Source organism: Lontra canadensis, unplaced genomic scaffold (assembly GCF_010015895.1).
Source record: "Lontra canadensis isolate GAN:19392208 unplaced genomic scaffold, GSC_riverotter_1.0 scaffold5, whole genome shotgun sequence".
NCBI classification, from domain to species: domain Eukaryota; kingdom Metazoa; phylum Chordata; class Mammalia; order Carnivora; family Mustelidae; genus Lontra; species Lontra canadensis.
This window is the reverse complement of record NW_022630999.1, coordinates 16,205,102-16,226,086: the sequence shown is the minus strand read 5'-3', so window position 1 is coordinate 16,226,086 and position 20,985 is coordinate 16,205,102. Positions and strand designations below refer to the sequence as shown.

The following is a 20,985-nucleotide window of genomic DNA, read 5'->3' as shown; positions in this document are numbered from 1 at the left end:
CCGCAGCTGACCCAGCCTGCCAGTCCTGGCCACCGACCTCCAGCCAGACAGAGGTTTTCCTGTGGCTAGGGACAGGCTTGTCCTGCCTCAGACCTCCCAGGCTGCATCTGCTCTCAGCACTGGGGGGCGGGAGGGGGGAGTTTGAACATTGGGCAGGCCTGCCAGCATCACGCACCAGGGATGCGACTGCCTGTGAGCAGGTGGCTAAAACATAGCACCTACCCTAGACACAATTCTGAGATAGGTTCAAGGACTTTATTTCCATTTGATGAATGAGGCGGCCAAGGCTCAGAGAAGCTTAGTGACTTGCCTGAAGTCTGAGCTGGGAGGCAGTAAACCGGAGGCCAGGCCATCTGGCACTGGAGCCTGCTGCCCATCGAGTCCTCCCAGGCCACAGCATCCCCACACTCCGGAGTGTGGAGTGTGTGGTGTGCAGTGGGGTGCTGGCAGGAACTAGTAGGGGGCTCCTGGGTAGCAAAGCATGGAGAATGCTGGATTAAAGAAAATTCAAGGGGTTTCTTTGCTATAGGGCTTGTCAGAGCCTTTGATGTGTTAACGTGCCGCTGGGACTCCCCCAGAAGGGTCGAGTCTTCAGGACTTCCCAAACTTACTGGACCTGAGTCATATTTCCTTTTGGTAAGCAAATTCCTCAGTTTTACAGATGGGGAAATGAGGCCCAGAGAGGGGAAGAAGTTAAGCCAGGGTCACACAGCAAATATTTCTGAAGATCAGAAAACTATATCCACTCACTGCCAACCACCGTCACACCAACCCTTTTCCTCTGATCTTGGAACCATAGTCCTTTTCCAGGCACCACCTTGCTCCCATGCCTTAGACGTCCACCATCTTCGGGGAAGCTGCTTGGTGTCCCAGGCCACCAGCAGGAGGAGAGAGGGAAGTGCCTGCTGCTCTTCAGGGCCTAGTGTGGGGCTGGATCCACCTTGTGCGTTGTTGTCATGGGTCCCAGGAGCAAAGGGCAGGCAGGATATACACACTTTTTTATGGCTGGGCCACATCCCAGAAAAGTAAACAGAGGGGCAGGCCACTGGCACCAGAGCCTTCTAGGGAGAAAAGGCCCCAGGTGACAGATTGCTGACTACCTCTGGAAAGGATTTGAGAACAGTAGCTTTTCTCAGGAGTTTTAAAACATCATACTTTAAGGTCCTATTGTTGATATTCTTTTTTTACCATTCCTTTTTTCTTGCTCTGACAGCACCTACTAGATCTTTAGGACTCAATCCAAATATCACCTCCTCCAGGAAGCCTTCCAGACCTTCTGCCCTAAGATGGGAACCCACTCTGGGCTCCCTGGAGGCTCTGTTCCTTTGAGGCCCAGAGCAGAGCTCCGACTGGGAACTGCTGTGAGGCAAGGACTTTACATTCCCTACACTTGGCCATGCCTGGCCCATGGGGGTGCCCAGTGAATATCAGTTGTGGAGTGGAAAATGAGAGCTGAAAGTGCTTGAAAAATTAAAAAACTGATAAATTGGGTCTGATGAATCTGCTTACAAAATGGACTTACAATTTTATGTAGTCTCATAGACTTACTCTAACAATGTCCTGTTTGGATCTTTCAAACACATTTTAAAGGTGACCTTGCTAGAGAAATACAGAGACTGGAGGGGACTATGCAATTGTTAAAGGAGGGTGAGGATGGTTTACACTTCTTTAGCATCTTCTTTTAAGGCTGGGTATAATGATTTTTATACCTTTTTTTTTGAAAAGAGAAAAAAAATTTATTCTTGAAGCTGCATCCAAGAGGTTCCACTCTATATACAACGTTTGCCCAGTTATGAGCTCTGTTTGGTCCAGAGAAAGTCCCTCAGGGACTCCCTGAGGCCTGGGGCCTGAGGCCTAAGGGACAGCCTAGGAGTGTAGGAAGTAGGCGGACCCCTCCCCGCAACCCCTTTGCCTGTCCCCGTCTGGAGACCCCACAGAGAATGCTAGTGGGGGCATATGGCTTTGTAACCCAGAGGGGACGGTCATCAGAGCCTCTTGCTCTGGCCCAGGCTTATGGGCTTTGTGCTTTGCATCCAGCCTAGAGAGGGGTCAGGCTAACTCGCCATGGGGACAGCTGGAGGTAAAGCTGCAGGAAGCGGCAGGTGGAAGCTGACCTCACCCCTTCCCCTCGGGTCATGGGCTGCAACATTCCATCTTTGCTGGGCTCTAACTCCTTCCCCCTGAGTTAGTCTGGTCCCTCCAGCGGCCTTCCACCCTTGAACCCATGGAGGAGGAGGTAAGGCCTGGGGACTTAACATGGCGCCTCACTTAGCCTTCTGGGGATCGAGACCTCCCCCCTGAGGCCTAGAACACAGGAGCTGGAAAGGTCCTTATCCCACAGCCTCTAGGCATAGATGGGCCAAGGGGATGCAGGGGCTGGGTTGCAACTTGTCCAAGGTTACCCAGGAGATCAGCAGCAGGGCTGGGGCTCAGACGAGGCCTCCTAGGCCCTAAGCCACATGGCCCACACCTGAGTCCCCAGGGCTTCCCCTCCCCCAGCTCGCCCCCCATCTCTGCCCACAAGGCCGGGCACAGGGCTAGGGCAGATACTCCTCCTTAACAGGCATTGGGGAGGCGGCTCCCAGGAGGCTGGCAGAGCTGGGGCACAGGCCCCCCAGGGGCGGCGCAGCTGCGGCAGGGGGTACTTCATGGGCTGGGGGCTGGGGGGGTGGGGGCTGCTGCTGCTGCTGCTTCTTATTCACTTTGCGCTCCTTGGCTCGCCGGTTCTGGAACCAGATCTTCACCTGCGGTGTGGGAGAGCAGGAGATGGGTGGTTGGGTGACCAAACAGCAGGCAGGGCACGTGGAAGAAAGGAGGGACAGCTAGGCTCTTATTTCCCCATGTGGGGTTTATGGCCTCCCTCCTGCCTCACCACCCAGACAACTCACATCCTCCCCCACTGCTCCGGGAACCCTAAAGACAATTTCTCTGTCCCTGTTTTGTAAGACGCCTCCTCCAGGAAGACTTCCCTTTGTTCCCTTAACTGCTCCCCAGCTGGGGATTTAAACAGCCATCATCCCAGCAGCTGCAGTTTATAGCTAATTAGATCCCCCATCCCCCTACTGGGGTCGGGGATATTGGGTTTTGTTTCAAGTGGGAGGATTTGGCAGCGCCTCAGTTTCTGCTGTGCCGTGTGACCATGGTCAGGAAACTCAACCTCTCTTTTCTCCTCCCGGAGTCTATAATCTGCCTGGCACCCTGGAGGCCAGACTCCCAGTGCTGCTCCCCTGGTGACGGGGCTGGCGGGGGCGGGGAGGGGCCCACACACCTGCCGCTCAGTGAGCCCCAGGTTGGCAGCGAGCTCCGCCTTCCGCCGGATGGTGATGTAGCGGCTATAGTGGAACTCCTTCTCCAGTTCCAGGCGCTGGTGGTCGGTGTAGACCACGCGGTACTTGTCCTTGGTCCGGGTCTTCCCTGAGAAGCAGAGGGGCCAGGAGGGGAGGTGAGTGGGTGGGGTGGGGGGGTTTCTGCAAATCTCCAGCAGGGCCGCAGGGAGGACACAATCCAGATCCCTGCAAGCAGGACCCTGAGCTGAGGAGGGACGCCCACTCGGTCCTGGGGGTCACGATCGTTCTGCCCCCGGGGGGTCAGGCTCGGAGACCCCCAACCTGAGAGGCAAGCGCTGCTCTCACGCCTGTTCGGGGAGGCACGAGGCTCAGAGAGGAGAAGCAATCTGCTCGGGGACCCACGGCAAACTGCTGGTGAAGTCGGGGTTTCAGTCCAGCTCCCCTGACCCAGAGCCCTCCGCCAATCCGCCAGCTCCACCAGCTCTCCCCACCCACCCCACCCCCACAGTTTCCAGGTGCAGCAGGGCAACAGACACATGGGGGGCTTGGGAAAAACACAGCTTTCTGGGCACCCCTGACCCTGTGAGCCAGAAAGCCTGGGGAGTCGAGCTGGCATTTTCTTTTATTTTTTTGATTTTATTTATTTATTTTTTTAAGCAATCTCTACGCCCCACGTGGGGATAGAACTCACAACCCTGAGATGGAGTCGCATGTTCTGCCGACTGAGCCACCCAGGCCCCCCTAGAATCTGCCTTTTTAATAAGCTCCCCGGGTGGTTCTGATTCAGGATCCTGAGACCATGGGTCCTCACACCAGAGACACAGAGGGACACCGGGCAGCCCAGGGTGGATAGAGACCAAGGACAAGTCAGTGGCTCCTCTCTCCAGGGTAGGGGGGAGAGTGGGGAAGAGCCACCACGGACAGAGGTGGAAGCTTGCCACTCAGTCCTGGGCTGGCTGCTCCGCACTTCCTGTCAAATGCCTGGCGGCTGCTGGCCCAACAAAAAAGACGAAGGCCTGTCAGCTACCTGAAAAGGCCCCAGCCCTGGACACCAAGCCCCAGGTCTGCCCAGAGCCATCCACTCCACTCCACTGCCTCCTCTGTGGACACAGAGCCATGACTCAGGCTCAGGCGACAAATATTTACTGAGCTCCTGGTGTGGGCCGATCACTGGGGTACACCAGCCAGCCAAACTAAAAAAAAGTCCCTACTCTCAATGAAATTAGGTTCTCGCGGAGCCTAGTCAAAATAATCAGAGATCCAAATACTTTGATATGTTAATGATAAGTATTTGATATGTTAATTGATAAGTATTCCTGAGAAGGCGGCAGGAAGAGAGGACTGGGAATTTGGGGGAGGAGAGAGTATGCGATTTTAAGAAGAGTAGTTCAGGAAGGACTTACCAAGAAGGGAAATTTAGGCAAAGATCTAAAGAAGGTCAGGGGAAGGGCCATGCAGGTATCTGGTGAAGAGGGCTGCAGGTGCAGGGAACATCGAGTGCAAAGGCCCTGTGGTGGGACCATGCCTGACACCTGATGTGTGAGGAACAGCGCAGAGGCTGGTATAGCCAGAGTACAGTGAGCAAGGACAGGGGGGCAGGTTGTCCAGGGCCTTGCTGGCCATGGAAAGGACTCCAGGTTTTACTCTGTCTAGGATGGGAGCCATTGCAGGCTTCTGAGCCCAAGAGAAAGCAGGTCTGATGTAGGTTTTAATCTGGCTCTGGCTGCTGCTTGGAGGACAGACTGGCAAGAAAGGGGAAGCACAGACAGGCTTGCAACAACCCCGGAGAGAGAAGGCTGTGGCTTGGCTTCTCTACAGGGCTCAGACTGAGGGTAGGAGTGGGATTTGAGGACTGTCCGGGGTTAAAGTCAGGACTCTTTGGGGCTGGGATCAGAGGTCTGTCTGGAGAGCATATTAAGAGTCATGCTTGGCCCGGGCTGGTGCGGGGGCCTGACTAAACACCAGTTTCCTTCGTAAGAAGCTCAGTACTCGGCTATAAATAGGAGGCACACGCAAGCACTTTCAGACCTGCACATGTCCACCAGGGCATGGCAGGTCTTGGAATAACCGAGGACCCTGTTCCACCTCAATCAATTGTCCCCACGCAGCCTGGACTTCACCTCCCAGGGTCACGGCTCTGGCGCTGCCTGTCCCTTGGCATCCCCATTCTAACCACCCACCCCCTCTTCCAGCTCCTGCCCCACTACCAAGCCCACGCAGCTTGGCAGGACAGCCGCTGGGCTCCCCAAGAGCCAAATGGTTTTGCAGAAAATGGGAGACAGCAGATGTTTCTGGGCTTTTTTCCTTGGATTTCCTGCCAGAGCCGCAGAACTTCACTGGACACTTCCACATCCACTGACCTCAGCCCACCACCCGATGTAGCACGGGACAACATCGGCCCTCGGCCAGACCTGGCCCAGGAAAGGGACAGGGAGTGGCTGCTGAGGCCTTGGCTCCAGATGGGTCCTTCCTTGGCCTAGAAAATTCAACGCCGACTCAAAAACAGTTCTGCCTAATGCTCCACCCCCAGAGCCCAGCAGAGCTCCGAATCTTCACTGGGCTAAAGCCAAAAGGGCTCAGTTTAGTCTCCTCCCATTTTACAGATGAAGAGACTGAGGTTCAGGCAGCAAATACAGATGCTGGAGGTCCAAGTAAGAGAGGCTTTGTAAATCCTTCAAGTCCGAGCTCCTCTGCACAGTTAGGGTCACCGAAGCCCTGGACAAGTGTGGACCTGCCCAAAGCCATGTCACCTGGTCTAGAGTTCCACTCCCTACTCTTGGCACAACTCTTCACCCCATCAGGCTTAGAGTCCATAAAGCCTCCTGAGAAGTCTCCTGAGCCTTAGCAACAGAAGCTCAAACAGCAGACCACCTGTCTATTTGTACTTGTGGGAAGGGAGGGGCCAGATCATGGGGGAGACGGGCCCCAGAGAGCTCTGGGCCGGGGCTAGATGGTCTGCAGGCTGGGTGGGCCCTTGGAAATGCCTAGAACACTCACAGTCTGAAGTGGGGGGGCGAATCTCCCTTCCCCCCAAACAGCCTGAGAAATTACAAGTAGCACTTATGAAAGATCCTTTTCCTCAGGCATGCAGTACTCACTCCCATCTTTTCTGATGAGCAAGTGGGGCTCCATCATACCCATTTTCATAGATGGGGAAATGGGGGCTCAGAAAGGGACCCATCCTTCTTGAGGGCCATCCTGCCTGGTATTGCTATCAACCCTGGGCTCAAGTGACCCCAACTGTAGCCTGACTCCTCCAGATTTGAGGAGCGGGGACCTAGACAGGGGATAGGACTCTAGCTGCATAATTATTTCTTTTTGTAATAGCAGGGCTGCCAGGGAGATCCCAGCCCACAGGCCCCGTCACCTCCTTGCTGGGCCCAGGAGATGGGCTGGTGGGCTCAGGTACCACTGACCAACTTTTTCCTAGTGGAGCTCTCAAATCACACCATTTCATTGCTAAGAAAATGGCTCTGCCAAAGAACAAAACATTTGGTATCTTGCTGTGGTCCAGGAACCAAGAAATCCCATATGCTATCCAGGGGGTAATAAGGCAACATCCTCCTTGGAGCCCAACTTGGTAACATCTAGCCTCGTTTAATACGCACGCACCCTCTGACCCATTAATCCCACTTCCAGGAAGTGATCTCGCAGAAAAATGCCCAAAGCCATTGCTGTTTCAAAAGGCACAGGACTAAAAGCAATGTACATGTCTACAAGTAGGGTACTTGTTAGAGGTGCCTGTGGGGCTCAGCGGGTTAAGCGACTGCCTTCAGTTCAGGTCAAGATCTCAGGGTCCCGAATCAGGCTCCATGCTCAGTGGGGGGTCTGCTTGTCCCTCTCCCTCTGCCCCTCCCCCCAGCTCAGACTCTTTCATTTGCCCTCTTTCTCTCACTCAAATAAATAAAATCCTAAAAAAAAGAAGTTAAATAAAAGATGGCACATTCATGGAGAGCAACATTATGCAGTCATTAAAAAGAAATTATAAAGCTCCCCACATACTAATATGCAGCAATTTCTAAGATATATTGAGTTTTTTAAAAAAAAGCCAAGACATAGAATGTTGTGAATTGTATGTTACTCTTTTTGTGTAACAGCTCGACACACACACACACTCATACATGTGTAGGTAGAGTTTTTTTCTGAAAGGAAATATAAATCAATAACAAGCCTCTGGAGAAGGAACCAGAAGCTGTGGGGCCACAGGTAAGTGAGAGTCTTTGGGATGACCCTTTCTTCTTATTTCATTTCTTTCCCTTTCTTTCTTCCTTCCTTCCTTCCTTCCTTCCTTCCTTTCCTTTCCTTCCTTCCCCCCTCTCTCTCTTGTTTTTAATGTGTGCGAGGTGAATTTGTATTTTTTTATGATTATTTTTTTAAGAGAGAGAGTAGGCTCCATGCCCGGCACTGAACCTGGAGTGGGGCTCGATCTCATGACCCTGAGATCATGACCTGGGCCGAAATCAAGAGTCAGGCACTTCACTGACTGAGCCACCCAGGTGCCCCTGAGTTTGTATTTTAATGACAGTCAGGAGCCCTGGGCTCTAGCCTCTGAGCCAGAACTCTCAACTGCTCCAAGCCACCCTCCCTTCCCCCTTCTGTGAGCACCTGTGCCACCCCAGGAGCCTAGGAGGGAGGGGACAGGGAGGTGCTCGAGAGCAGCGGGTAGGGAGAGGGCCCCAGGATGAATGATTTACAGGCCTCTGGGACGCTGGTGCGGAGAGGGAAGTCCGGGCTCCTGCAACAGGTGTCTGATGGGGGCCAGCCCCTCCCAGCCACCTAATGAATAACCCTCTGGGCCAGATGCCAGTGCAAGGGGTCAGGATGGTGGCAGGGGAGCCCCCTCTGGCTCTTCAGTGGTGAGTGCATCAGAGAAGACGCTTGGATAACTCACCCGAAGGAGAGGTTTCCTCTTTGCTCTGGCTTTGGGATTCGAGTCATGGCCCATCCACATGCATCAGGCTGCTGGGAAGATAGCACATTTCCCTTCTCCTAAAGCATGCACAGTGGAGGTCCTGGGAAGCTTTTCAAAAGCACAGATTCTAGGCCAGAAATTCAGATTCAGTGAGGCTAAAATGAGACTCACGGATTTGCTACTTGATTGGCTGTCCTGGGACCCTGACACGTGGCTGTTGGGACAAATGGACCTCTGGGATTGGGCAGGACAGCTTCTCACTGGCTAGGTGACCAAGGACGGGTCACCCCATCTTTCTGGGCTTCATTCTCTGTATCTATAAAGTGGGGATCACTATTATTCCGATAGTGGCCAGCCTGTTCTTGTGGCAGGTACTTGTATACATCTCTCAACAACTTCTGAAGCTGGGTAGCTGGTACCCCCTTTTTCCGACTGAGGCTCTGAGTGGTCCACACATCTGGAGGGTGGGATTTCAACTCGGGTCTGTCCAGCCTCAGAAACAGCACTAGAACCTCTCACACAGTGTGAGGTCTCCCGTCATTACCTCCAACCTCCAGGGGCGCGGGGACCGCTCCAGAAAAATGGCACACATAGATGGGAAGGTCTTACTCATCCCCAACAGTGGCGGGCCAGCCATGGGGCAGAAATGGATCTGGGCGATGGGTGATGTGTTGGATGAGACTGTTTATTTATAAGGTCCCTTCCAACTTGGAAACACGAAGCTCCCAATGTTTGTTGATTCTCTGGTTGGGTTTGTTATTTTCGCTGAAAGAATTCTAAGACTGATTTCCCTGTCTGAGAGCCTAGATACTGGGCCTGCCAAGCTGAAGGAGAGGGGGCAGGAGGCACAGTGGCTGGCGGTGGGGCCTCCCCATCCAGCCTGGGCCAGGGGAGGACAGGGTTCAGCCTCTGCCCCCAGGGCAGGGTGGGGTGGATCCAAGAAAGTCACATAGCCTCTGGGTCAGCACTTCCTCTGCCCTCCTCCTGCTGGCTCCCGACAGCCCTGGGGGATGACACCACCAGCTCTGGCCCCCAGGACTGGAACACCCTTCCCGCCTCAACCCTCCATGTCCCCTCTCTGTGTGGTCCAGCCCCAGCCTGACTGTGCATCCCGATCCCCCCCCAACACACAAACACACACGCAGTGTGCACACAGGCACATATGCCGGCTTGTCAGAAAGACTCCCTCCCATACCCATTGCATCCTGCTCTCCCGCCTTCTTTAACAGCCCTTGGGGTTCCTGAACCACTAGTTGATGTCAGTAGATCTTGGTCCCAGTTCTGTGCCATCTGTGTGGTCATGAAGAAGTCCCTTCTCCTCTCTGGGCCTCAGTTTCTCCTGTGCCTCAGAAGAAGGGCAGCCCCGAGGGCCTGGAGATTCTGAAGTTCTGTGCAGCTCGGAGCCCTCCTCTCAGGCCTTGGGCCCAGATATGACCAATCCTTAGCTAATGGACTTGACGAGCAAATGAACTTCTTTAGGCTTTGGACGTGAAAGCAGTTTGTAGAGGGCAAAGAGCTAAGGGGATGTCAAGGAGAGCTGAGCTATTTGCAGAAGCGGATGTTAGAGGAGTCCCTTGGGAGAGTGAGGAATGCCGCCTGATAGGGAGCCGCAGGGTAAGGAACACACTGGCCTGGGAGTGGGGAGACCTGGCCCAACCACCAGTTGGACAGGCCATGTTCAGTTTGGACTAGATTCCCCATCCCACTGGCAGGAGGTGGACTTCTTCTGCGCGGGGCCGCCCAGACCCAGCCAGTTAGATGCTGACCTAACTGGTCAACAGGGAATGGCTGTCCCTTGCCGGACCATGAAGCTGTCTACTGGCCCCGACTGGATCCTTGTTCCAGCTAAGTTGCCAGTTCCCGGCGGCTCCTTCATGGTTCCTCATTCAAGCCCTGGAGCAGGGGTGAGGCTGGCGTGGGGGTGAGGGGTCCTGCAGCCTCAGGCAAGCTTCTCCTTCCCACCACTGCCCTCCTTTCCAGGCACAGCGCTCAGTCAGCACTGCCCCCTTTCCTTCAGGGCCACCTGGCTATTGTCGTCTGTCCCCTGCCTCGTCTTCTCCATGGAGGCCCACGGTCTGGCTTGGCTGTGGGAGGCAGCAAAGAGGACAGAAACTGCAGGGGCAGGTAGACCTGTCTGTTCTACCCCAGCCTGGCCACAGGCCAGTGGTGTGGATCCAGCAAGGCCCTACCCCTCTTTGGATCCCGGGATATTCACCTGTCAACTGAGGACATGGTCCCCCTCAGAGGGACGTAGAGATGAGGTGTGGGAACCTATTGAACAAGGTAATTATTAATAAAAGCTAGTCAGTGATGAAGATGAGGATGACCATAGAGACAGAAGAGGCCTGAGAGGCCCCTTGGTGGAGAATAAGGAGCCCATCGGGAACAGATGACTATTCTAAGAACTCTTGAGAGGGCCTGTCCTGCATTGTCCCAAATGACAGCTCCAAGCCACGTGTGGCTACTTAAATTGAAAGTAACCAAAAAGAATTAAGAATTCAGCTCTTGAGTCACGTGAGCCATCTTCCAAGGGCCAGAGACACTCGTGCTGCTGGTGGTTGGAACCCTGGACCAAACAGATTCAGAGCATTTCCTCCATCACAGAAAAGTTCTACTGGACAGCCCCGCTAACCCAAGCTCCCCCCGTGAGCCAGATGCCCACAGCGGCATCGCCTCCTAACCAGACTGTGCCTGTCCTCTCCACAAAGCAGCCTGGTCTCCCAGCGACAACCCACTTGTATTTTTCCATAAAAAAAAAAAAACAAAAAAAAAAACCACAAGGGTCACCCTTGGTCCAGAACAGCCCTTCCAAGACTAGCAAACAGCAACTGTGTCCCTTCAAGTCTCTCCCTGACCTGAACAGCCTGAGGCCCCCCTGAGCTGTTTCCCAGGGTGTGTTCCAGCCTTGCCCTACCCGGTCATCCTCGGCCCGGGTCCCGAGGTCTCCCATTCTGGGTGAGGTCCAGGGAGGGGCTCTGAATTCCAGCCCTCTCCTAGCTCCCTAGGTGACCTTTGCAAATCTCCTCCCCTCAGTGCCCTGCTCCGGGTCTGCTGCTCACCCAGTCTCATGATGGTGCCTGACACACAGGGAGTACTGGAGGAGTCCTTGCGGAACATGACGCAGACCTCCTGCTTCCCAGCGGGGCCTCCTCTCAGTAAATGGCCACCACCTTCCCGATACTCAGGCCTAAAGCTGAGGTGGCACGTCCGGCTCCCACAGCCAATCCGTCAGCTGGTCAGCTCAATCTCCAAAGGACATCTTCCTGGAGGCTTTCTCAAAGCCACAAATCTAATGCAGAGGTGTGCATGAGATCCTGGGGTCAGAAATACCTACACTTGAGAAAATGCTGGGCATGGGCTGAGTACTCAGTAGATCCCGCTTATATCCTTATTGCTATGCTGGGTGCTCGGGACCTGTTAAATAGTTCATTCCCCCCTTTTGTGGTGGGGTGCAGATTAAAAACAAACTAAGAAAATCATCACAAACGGATTAGCATGAAGGAAAGTAAGTCTAGAGCTGAGAGCTAGATTAAGTGGCAGGGGCAGGGGCTGGGGGGACCTACTCTAATTAGCTTGTCTCCTCCAGGAGGCGACATCTAAGTTGGAACCTGAAGGTTGGAGAGGTTTCTGTGTCACTAATGAAGGAGATGTTCCAGGAACGGCGTGTGCAAAGGCCCTACAGCACAGAGTAGCGGAGGAAGGAGCAGCAGTGCCAGCTCCCCGAGAGGGCCTGTCTGCCTCATTCTGGCCCAAATCCCCAGCCTGCCTGAAGGAATGAATGAATGAGAGAGGCACGTGATCAGCCTGGAGAGACCAGCAGAACTCTCTGCCCTGGCATGAGGGGTTTGAATTTGATTTCGAGAGCAATGGGAAGTCACCGGAAGGTGCCAAGCTTGGAGCATCAATCTTGGCTTTCACTAACGTCTACTTACTCATCTGTGTTGATGCAGAGGGACCTATGCACCCCTACAAGCTTGGGGGCTGAGCATGGCGTGGGCAGTGTTCGACAGGTTAACCTATGTTGACTCTAAATGCACCCGGTGTTTCCAAACCCCAGGAGCTCCAGGACAGAAACTAGAGGACCAGTTAAGGACCAGTTAAGATAACTTGCTACTGACAAGCCAGACCCTGCCGTTACAAAGCCTTTTTGGACCTTCACAGTGATTCCCTAAGCTCTCAGCCACAGTAGCTACCAAAGCCGGGGTGGGAGGGGTGGTGGTGATGGATAAAAAACCCAACCAAAAAAAGCCTTCTGACACCTTCTAACTGGGTCATTCCCCTTCCCAGCTACATCTGAGAGATGAGGTGTCAAACGCAGCTTCTGCCTAGAGAACCAGTTTTAAACAACCTGGCGCCTGCTGGGCCCACCCTCCCCCATCATCTTCTCCCCGGCTCTTCCCCAACCAGCCTCCTTCCCCCACTGCCCCCCCCACCCTGGACTGGGATGCGCATGGGGAGGGGTCTGGGGCTGCTGTGTGTGTTACTTTATTTGACAGAGGCTCCTTAGGCGGTAGAGTCTGGGTCTGGACCCCACGCTTCCGCATCCTGGCTGTGTGAGCTGCAGCAGGCACCCTACCCTCTCTGAGCCTCATTAACTTTATCTGTAAAATGAGGCCAATAATAGATCCTCACACCTCTGAGCGTTGTTAGTTGTTATGAAGCTTGAGTGAGAAGACCCATGTGAGGTTCTTGGCACACTGCCTGGCATGTGGTAAGGACTCAGCCAACACCACAGTTCCCAGCTTTATCATGGGCTCCTACTTAGCATGAGGCCTGGTGAGAAGGATGGGGCTGACCACAAGTCCTTGAGGTAGATGGAAGCGATAAACAAGACAGCGGTGAGCGTTGTTACAAGAAGAACCTGACACAGTGCTTAGAGGGGAGGGAACCCAGGAGGGCTTTCTAGAGGAGACGGCCTTGGTGAAGGTACAGCATTTGAGCTGGTGAAGATGTAGGAGGGCAGGAAGGATAGTTTAGATGGAGGGAACCAGACTGGAGAGGCAAGGAGTGTGAGGTGTGTGTTTCCATGCACCTGCTAAGGACTGGTAGAGAAAGTCATAGGCACAGACACTCTTCCTACCTACCGTGCCCCAAGCATAGGGCTTGATGGGCACCACGGCTTCAAGGTGCAATCCTATTGTTATCCTAATGTTAGAGTGGAAGAAACTGAGGCTCAGGGAAATGATCTAAGTTAACTTGCCCAAGGCTATGCAGCTTCTAACAGAAATGCACTCCCAGGCCTGAGGCTCCAAAGCCCAGGCTTTAGCCATCCCCAGTAAGCACTTCCATATCTAGACAAACTAGTTGGGACAGTGGCTTCAATAGTGGGTTGGAGCCAGTTCTCAAGTGCCACAGAAATGGGGCTGGATCTGACAGCAATGTAACGGCATATAACAAAATGGGAATTCCATAGCAATGGGGAGCAATGGAATGTTGAGCAGGAGATGTGCCTTGAAAAGGCAAATCTGGTGATGACTGTGAAGACAGCTGGGGCATCAGAGAGAGGCTGAAGGAGAGAGGCCAGGCTGGTGGCTGTGGCAATGGGCCAAGGGAGAGGGTCTAGAATGTGGGGGGACAGGGCAGGGTTCCTCCCCTCCCTGGGCCTCAGTGTCTCCATCTGAAAGCTGAAGGGACTGGACCAAGACCTGAACCCTACTGCTATAGTCTCATCATCTCAACAAGCATCTTCCTCGTGTGGGACCTCGGCCTACCCCAGAGGCCACTGACCTGGGAAGTACTGTTTATTCATAAGGAAGGGATGCTGGGCCTTTGACAGGATGATGTCTGACCCTCTTTTTTTTTTTTTAATTTTTTTAAGATTTATTTGACAGAGAGAGATCACGAGCAGGCAGAGGCAGGCAGGGGGGTGGGAAGCAGACTCCTGCTGAGCAGAGAGCCCAATGCAGGGCTTGATCCCAGGACCCTAAGATCATGACCTGAGCTGAAGTCTGAGGCTTAACCCACTGAGTCACCCAGGCACCCCGATGTCTGACCCTCTTAATGAAAATGCTGCTATTTGTAGATGCAAACAGGGAGGACCACGAAGGAGAACCCCTTGTAGTCTTTTCCTATCCTGGCCTCAGCCAGGTGATAGTAATCCCTCAGAACTGGGTAATATTTTGATGACAGGATGAAGCCCAAGAGCCTCTCTCTCATCCTTCTGGTTCTCACTGTCCCTCCTTAGGATAAACCTGGGTCATAGGGGTACCTGGGTGGCTCAGTCGGTTAAGCATCTGCTTTTGGCTCAGCTCATGATCCCAGGGTCCTGGGATCAAATCCCGCATCAGGCTCCCTGTTCCACGGGGAGCCTGCTTCTCCCTCTCCCTTTGCGTGCTGCTCCCCCTGCTTGTGCGCTTTCTCTCTCTGTCTCTCTCCCTCTCCCCGTGTCAAATAAATAAATAAATAGATTCTTAGGTGGGGGGGAACCACAGGTCATAGTTCCAGTCCTAGCCTCAGCTACACTGAGTCCTCAGCTGGGGAGGGAGGACCATCCCAGGAGGGAGAGGGGAGCAACCAGTCTTCCACCCCTGGCATGAACTTGCTCAGCTCAAAGGTCAGGGGTCCTATCCCTAGGGCTGGGATCACAGAAACATGTCAAAGCCAAGATCTCATCTCTTCCTTTTTCTCTTGGTTGTCGTTGCTGTTCCTCACGCTTGTCCTGTTCATTCATTCAACAAAATGTACTGAGTCCCTACTAAATGTCATGCACTACAGTGGTGCCTGGAAGGTAGTGATGGGTCAAATGGATGTGGCTCTGGACCTCATGGGTGCTCCTTTGGTGGGTGGGCGGGTGGGTGGGGAAGTAGACAGCGCAAAGACACACAGATAAGGAAGTAAGTTGAAATCAGGGTTGGTTGTCTGAAGGAAACACGGCGAAGATTATCGATAGGTATGGGGGAGCCCTCCTTGGGAAATCATGGAGGACCTCTCTGAGGAGACGGCCATTAAGCTAAGACCTGAAGGGTGAGAACGAGGTAGGCCTGCAAAGAGTTAGGGCACAGGAGCTTCCAGGAAGAGGGAAAAGCAGCTGTTAAGAAGACCTGGTACCACAAGACCAGGTGGCTGGCAACACTTGCTGTGGGGGGCAGGGGCACAGGGTGGGCGCTGGGGTGTACTGACCTTCCCTTTGCCATCCTAGAGAACAGCATTATACAAGCACCATCCTAGAGACCCTGGGATCTTCATTGCCCAGAAGGAGAAACTGAGACCAAAGTTGGGGGGCGGGTCACAGCCTGGCCTCTCTCTCTCTCAGAGAGGGTCTGTCACTCCATCCTGATTCTGCCAATTCTGCCCCATCTCCGGAGCACTGGTTGGAATCAGATGGCCCTGGGCAGACAGGCAGCAGCTTCTAGCTTCTAGAAAGCTGATGGTCCTGAGTCCTTGGCAGAATGGGTCTAACTTGGTTTCTGGCGCAGCCCCTTTCCTTGGGAGCCTGCAGACTTCCCTGGGCTCTCTCTTTCTACTTTCTGGGAATAAAGGGGGAAAGGTTTTTTTGGCATTTGGGCAGACGTACTGCTAGGCCCCCATCTGCCTGGGGACAACAGTTTCCAAATGACTTTTGAGACCAGAGGCTGGGCGGTATTCGCAAGTGGCTCCTGTGTCCAGAAAGAAAAAGTTTTTTGGCTGACGTCACACAGCCTAAAAACTCCCCCACGCCTCCCACCAGTCCTCTGATGTCCACTGGCGCACTCTCTCCAGGTCCTTGCTCCTGAGGAACTTCTCCTGCATCTGGGACTCATCTCCATCTCCAAAGTTGCCTGATCAGCAGGCACAACACTAGAATAGAGGGGCAGGAAAAGCAGGCTTCCCTCTCCAGGGGACAGACACAGAACCAGGGGGGTGGGGCGGTCAGTGGCCCCTGACACCTTCTCTCATTTCATCTCATGCAGGGTTCTCAACCAGAGTTAATGGAAAGTTTTTCAGAAGCTTCTAGAACCCCTCACTTTGTCTGCGGAATTAGGCAACACTTTCTTTCTAGACAGAAGACTTGTATTTTCTCCACCAGATTTTTCAAAAGCTCCTTTTATAACTTCAGCAAAAGTATAAGACCCTTCCCTATCATGTCACAGATGGTAAAACTGAGACCCAGGAAAGATGATAAATTAAAGAGAAGCTATTGTTGAGAGGGTGAGAACACAGGCTTGGCGATCAGTCTGCTGGGGTTCGAGTCCCAGCCCCACCCCCATTTACTGGTCATATGGCTTCGTGCAAGGATTTAACCTCTCTAGGTTACATCCTCAAGGGTTTAACCTCTCTAGGCCACAGATTTTTCACATTAAAAATGGCTATGATAATGGTACCTACAATAACGCTGTGAGAAATCACAGCAGTGCCTGGCCTGTTAGTAAGTGCCATAACATTAGCTGTCCTTATTTAGCCAAGGTCACGCAAAGGAGAGGCCTCCGGAGGCCGACAGGAGCTTCTGTGTCCCCGGGACTCCCAAGAAGGTGCTCTGATTATGGCCAGACCTCCCCAGCATCTGCCCCGGGAGTGAGGAGTGTGTATGGGGACACGGGATGGAAGAGAGAGAGGAGGTGGGGGAAGTCCCAGGCTCCCTCCCAGTTGGGGGAAGAGGGGGAGGGGACGGACATCAAAGGGTGGGCAGGCCGACTTCCCGCCCCTAAAGCCAGGTGGCCTTTGTCAGGACAGGCAGGACACAGTCGGGACAATGGGGTATCGTGTTCACTTTCCGGCCAACAGGAGTCACTACCGAGCTAAGGCGCAGTCTGTTACATGACAAAGGGGGGACCTATAAAGGAGGTCAGGCCGCCCCTCATTAAAGCCAGCCCTTTGTCCTGCCCCCTCCTCTGCCTTTGAAGAGGGTGGATCAGAGAGGCCTGCCTGGGGGCAAGAGGCTCACAGTCTCAGGAGCCAAACAGTAGCCACCTTCCCAACTGCTCCTGCTTGCCCCTCCCCCAGGGTCAAGAGTTCAGGAAGGGCCCTGGGATGGTAAGGTAGGGAGCCCTCACACCAGTGTAACCAAAGAGGGCTCTGTTGCAGTCCAAAGGCTAGGAGCCACAGTCTCTCCCCGGCACCGATGAGGGTGCTGAGACCTGGACAGGAAAGTGGCTGGCCTGTGTCAGCAGGTCGCCCCTTCTGGGGACCCGTGGCAGTTCGCTTCCTCTCGGGCTGGGACAGGGGTGGAAGCGGCGGATGACGAGCGGGGCCAGGGATGCTCAAGGGCCCTGGGCTCAGTCTGGGAGCTGCGCTCTAGTTCCCGCCTGGCCAGGCGACCACAGGCGCGTTTCTTCACGTCTCGGGGTCTCTGTTCCCTTAATCTACACAGAGAGACGGGCCGTGCTTACCGAGGCTCAGCAGGCTGGGATTCGGAAGGGACAGGCTGAGGGACAAGCGCCCCACAACCAGAGTGGTCAGGGAGGCCCCAGTGGGAACCCTTTCGGAGCCGGGGCAGGGGTTAGACACGGGGCGACTGGGCCTCGCCCTAGCACCTGCCGGTGCCCAAGGGAACGATCCGGAGGCGCCGGGCGAGGGAGGGGTCCTTACCGCTGCCACCGCCGCCTCCAGCCGCCACGCTGCGCCGCATCCACTCGTAGGGCGTCCGCCTTTGCGCTCCGGGCGACGACGGTGCGCCCGGGCCGCCGAGGGGCTGCGCTAGGAGGCTTGGGCCCGGCCCAGGGGGCGCGGGCACCGGGCTAAAGTCCGGAGGGGGCCCGAATGCCAGCGGGGCTGGGCTGGCGGCGGGGGCCGCGGGGCCTGGGCCATAGGCGGCGGCCCAGTCGTCCTTGGGCGCGGAGAAGGGCGCGCTCCAGGCCGCAGAGGGTGCCGAGGCAGGCTCCATGTGAGAGTAGCCGGTGAAGTCTGGGTACTGCGGGGGTCCCTGGGGCGCAGGAGGGGGGCCGTAGGCTTGCGCGCCCAGGCCGAGGCTCGCGGGCCTGGCGGGGCCGGGGTAGACCGGAGAATCCTTGTCCAGCACATAGCCCACGTACATGGTGGCCGCGGGGGCCCGCGCGCATGCTGGGCCCTGGAGCCGCCGCTGCCGGCCGCCCCGACGAGCAGACTGCTCACCTGAACTCGCGGGCCCGGCCGCCGCGCCCGCCCCACCCAGGCCTTTTATAGCTCCGGGCGCCCGCGGCCCCAGCCCCGGCGGGTTTGCATTTCAAAGCGGGGGGAGCCTCAGGGCCGCGAATCAAAGGGGGAAACCCGTCGGGGGGCGGGGGGTTCAAAAGGAGACAAATTGCCGCCCCAAGCGGGAGGCGGACTGGCCGGGGCCTGGAGGGGGTGGGGGCGCGGAGGGCGCGTCCCGGGCGGGAGTCCGAGGCTTCGCTGGGTGCGGGAGTCTCCTGCGGGCCCGACCGCCTAGCGCCACCAACGCTTCGTCCTCCCCGGGCCCGCCGCGTGCACCGCCCGTGGCCCCATTTTACAGGTGAAGAAAAGGGATCCGAGGGGCGGCGCGGGGGGCCCCAGGCCAGCGTCGCACAACTGCGTGGGCCCAGTGTTGCGCTCCGCAGTGATCAGCTCGAGGTGACCGGTCAACCTGACTTCAAACAGGGTTCCCTCTGGAAGGTAGCGGGTCCTTAATCTTGGTGGGGGGGGGGGGGGGGGTCACGACCCCTCGGAGCCGCCAAAGAAAGCTGTGGATGTTTTTTCCCGGGAAAATGCACATATGCACATACACTAGGCTGCATAAGACTGGGGCGTTTTCCTGAGTTGACTCTCCTGAGAAAGCTCTTAAAGAGGAAGTGTATGTGCGTCTTTGCGGGATCTTCTAGGGAATTTTTCACAATTCTCTCGACGAACCCTTTTAGCTCCCCAAACCCGCCCTTTATTTTAATGAGAAGTTTGAAACAGACACAGAAGCAGAGTGTGTAGTGAACCACTAAGGTAGCCATCACCCAGCTCCAACCGTTAGCAAGATTTCCTAAGTTATTTCATCACTCCCCTCCCTTTTTTGCTACAGTATTTTAAAACAAATCTCCAACATCATGTCATTTTACCCCTACATATTTCAGCATGCATCTCTAAAACACATGGACGCTTCCTTACATAATATGCCATTAACACATCTAACAAAATTAACACGAATTCTTGAGTATTATCTAACACTCAGTTCATAGGCAAAATACTCCAGATGATTCAAACGTGTCTTTGTAACAGTTGCATTGGGTGAATCAGGATCTAAACGCCCGGATTCATTTATTATAGCTGGGGCCTACTGGTATTTTAAATGAGTCTTGAATCCCCTTACCCTGTTAAAGACTGGTAAACATTTCCTAGCTATCCAAGGGGAAGTGCCTAAAACAGGTGAGGAGCTGGGAGTGAGTAGCAAGGTTGAGAGATTTGGGGGAAGGATTCATGAAGGACAAGACTCTGGGTCAAGAAGTCTTGGGGTAATGGGTTTCTTTTCCCCATTTGGGGGGTTCAGTGTCCACAAGCTGCACAGAGCCCCCCCATTTTGTTTGATCCTCCAACATTTCCTGAGGACACCCTAAATGTGCAGAGACATGAGGCCCCCCAAAGGTGGACAGAATCAGGGTCTTATCTATTCGACCTGTCCTTCCCCCGGGTCACCGCATTAGGCAGGGCAGGTCGACATCAGTTCAAGACTAGACAGATGGGTCAGGATCTGGATACAATTTACAGGGTCCAGTGCAAAATGACAGTATGAGGTCCCTTGTTCAAAAATTATTAAGAAATTCAAGATGGTGACAGGAGAGAATTCAACCATGCAAGGGGCCCTTCTAAACACCGGGCCCTGTGTGACTGTAGAGGTGACACCCCCCCCCCCCACAGGAAGCTGGCCCTGGCCAGTTTCTTGCACTTCTGGGGCTCTGATGGTATGGTACTCTAACAGAATAGGGGGCAGTAAAGACAGGGCTCCCCTTCCGGCTCAGAGGAACTTTTTCCATTGTACAGGTGGAAGCACTGAGGCCCAGAAAGGAAATGGACCATGCCCAAGTTTATGCAGGAAAATGAAGGCTGGCTGGGGTGGGGGAGGGGCTGCTGCCTGGGTTGTCACTCACATGGAGGTGCACGGGGCTGCCTCTGCAGGAAAGTCTCCCTTTCCCAGGTTAAGAAGGGGACATGTTGGTGAGATTTCCTCAGAAATCATCTGGAGTGAGGGCTCCACACAGGACTGACCTTTTTGAGGGGTCAATAAAAAATTGGAAGTACACAGAGAACGGAGAAGAGGCCCAGGAGGACTGGGTTCTCTCTCTGAGTTGACAAATTGCTCAGACAAGGAAGAGAAAATCTGGACTGAAGGACTGAGTTTAGGGAGGGCTGCAGGGCACACCTGGGACCTGAGAGAGAAAGCTGTAGGCACAGACATAGATTTCAACCCCTCCATAATAAAGTGCTCCCTAAAAGGCCATCCAGCATGAATAGGCTGTCAGGAAATAGAGAGTGATCTGATTGTCACAGGAAGTATGCAAGTGACTGCTGGAGGGCTCTGGTTAGGAATGCTACAGAAAGCATGCCTATCTGGCGGGGGTGGCGGGGAGATTGGTGCTTTTTAGGTGCCCTCTAAAAGCACAAAGTTTGCAAATAGGTATAGGAATTCTTTTGTTTGCGTGTTCATTCATTTGAGGCATATGTATTAACACTCCTCCTTTGTGTTGACATTGTGTTGGATAGTGGGTGAGGCCTGGCCCTTGGGGTTTTCACAGTGGGGGGGCGGGGCAGGGGGAAAGCATGCATGAATCAAATAATCACAAACAAAGGTAAAATCACATTTTGGTAACTGTCCCAAGAATGGGACATTTGACCCAAAGGCAGGAGACATGGAAGTCTTGCAAGAGGAAGTGACATAGGAGTCAGGGTCCTGTG

At 54.4% G+C, this 20,985-nt stretch overlaps 1 protein-coding gene across 1 annotated transcript; it reads right to left on the bottom strand.

The window, feature by feature from the left end:
• Nucleotides 1-2,537: 2,537 nt before the first annotated feature.
• CDX1 (caudal type homeobox 1) lies at nucleotides 2,538-18,148 on the bottom strand. The gene is made up of 3 exons (XM_032851251.1): nucleotides 17,704-18,148; nucleotides 3,269-3,414; nucleotides 2,538-2,744 (listed from the first exon to the last, which is right to left on the bottom strand). Exons 1-3 carry the CDS (start codon nucleotides 18,146-18,148, stop codon nucleotides 2,538-2,540), a joined length of 798 nt encoding a protein of 265 aa, XP_032707142.1.
• Between the last annotated feature and the right edge of the window lie 2,837 nt (nucleotides 18,149-20,985).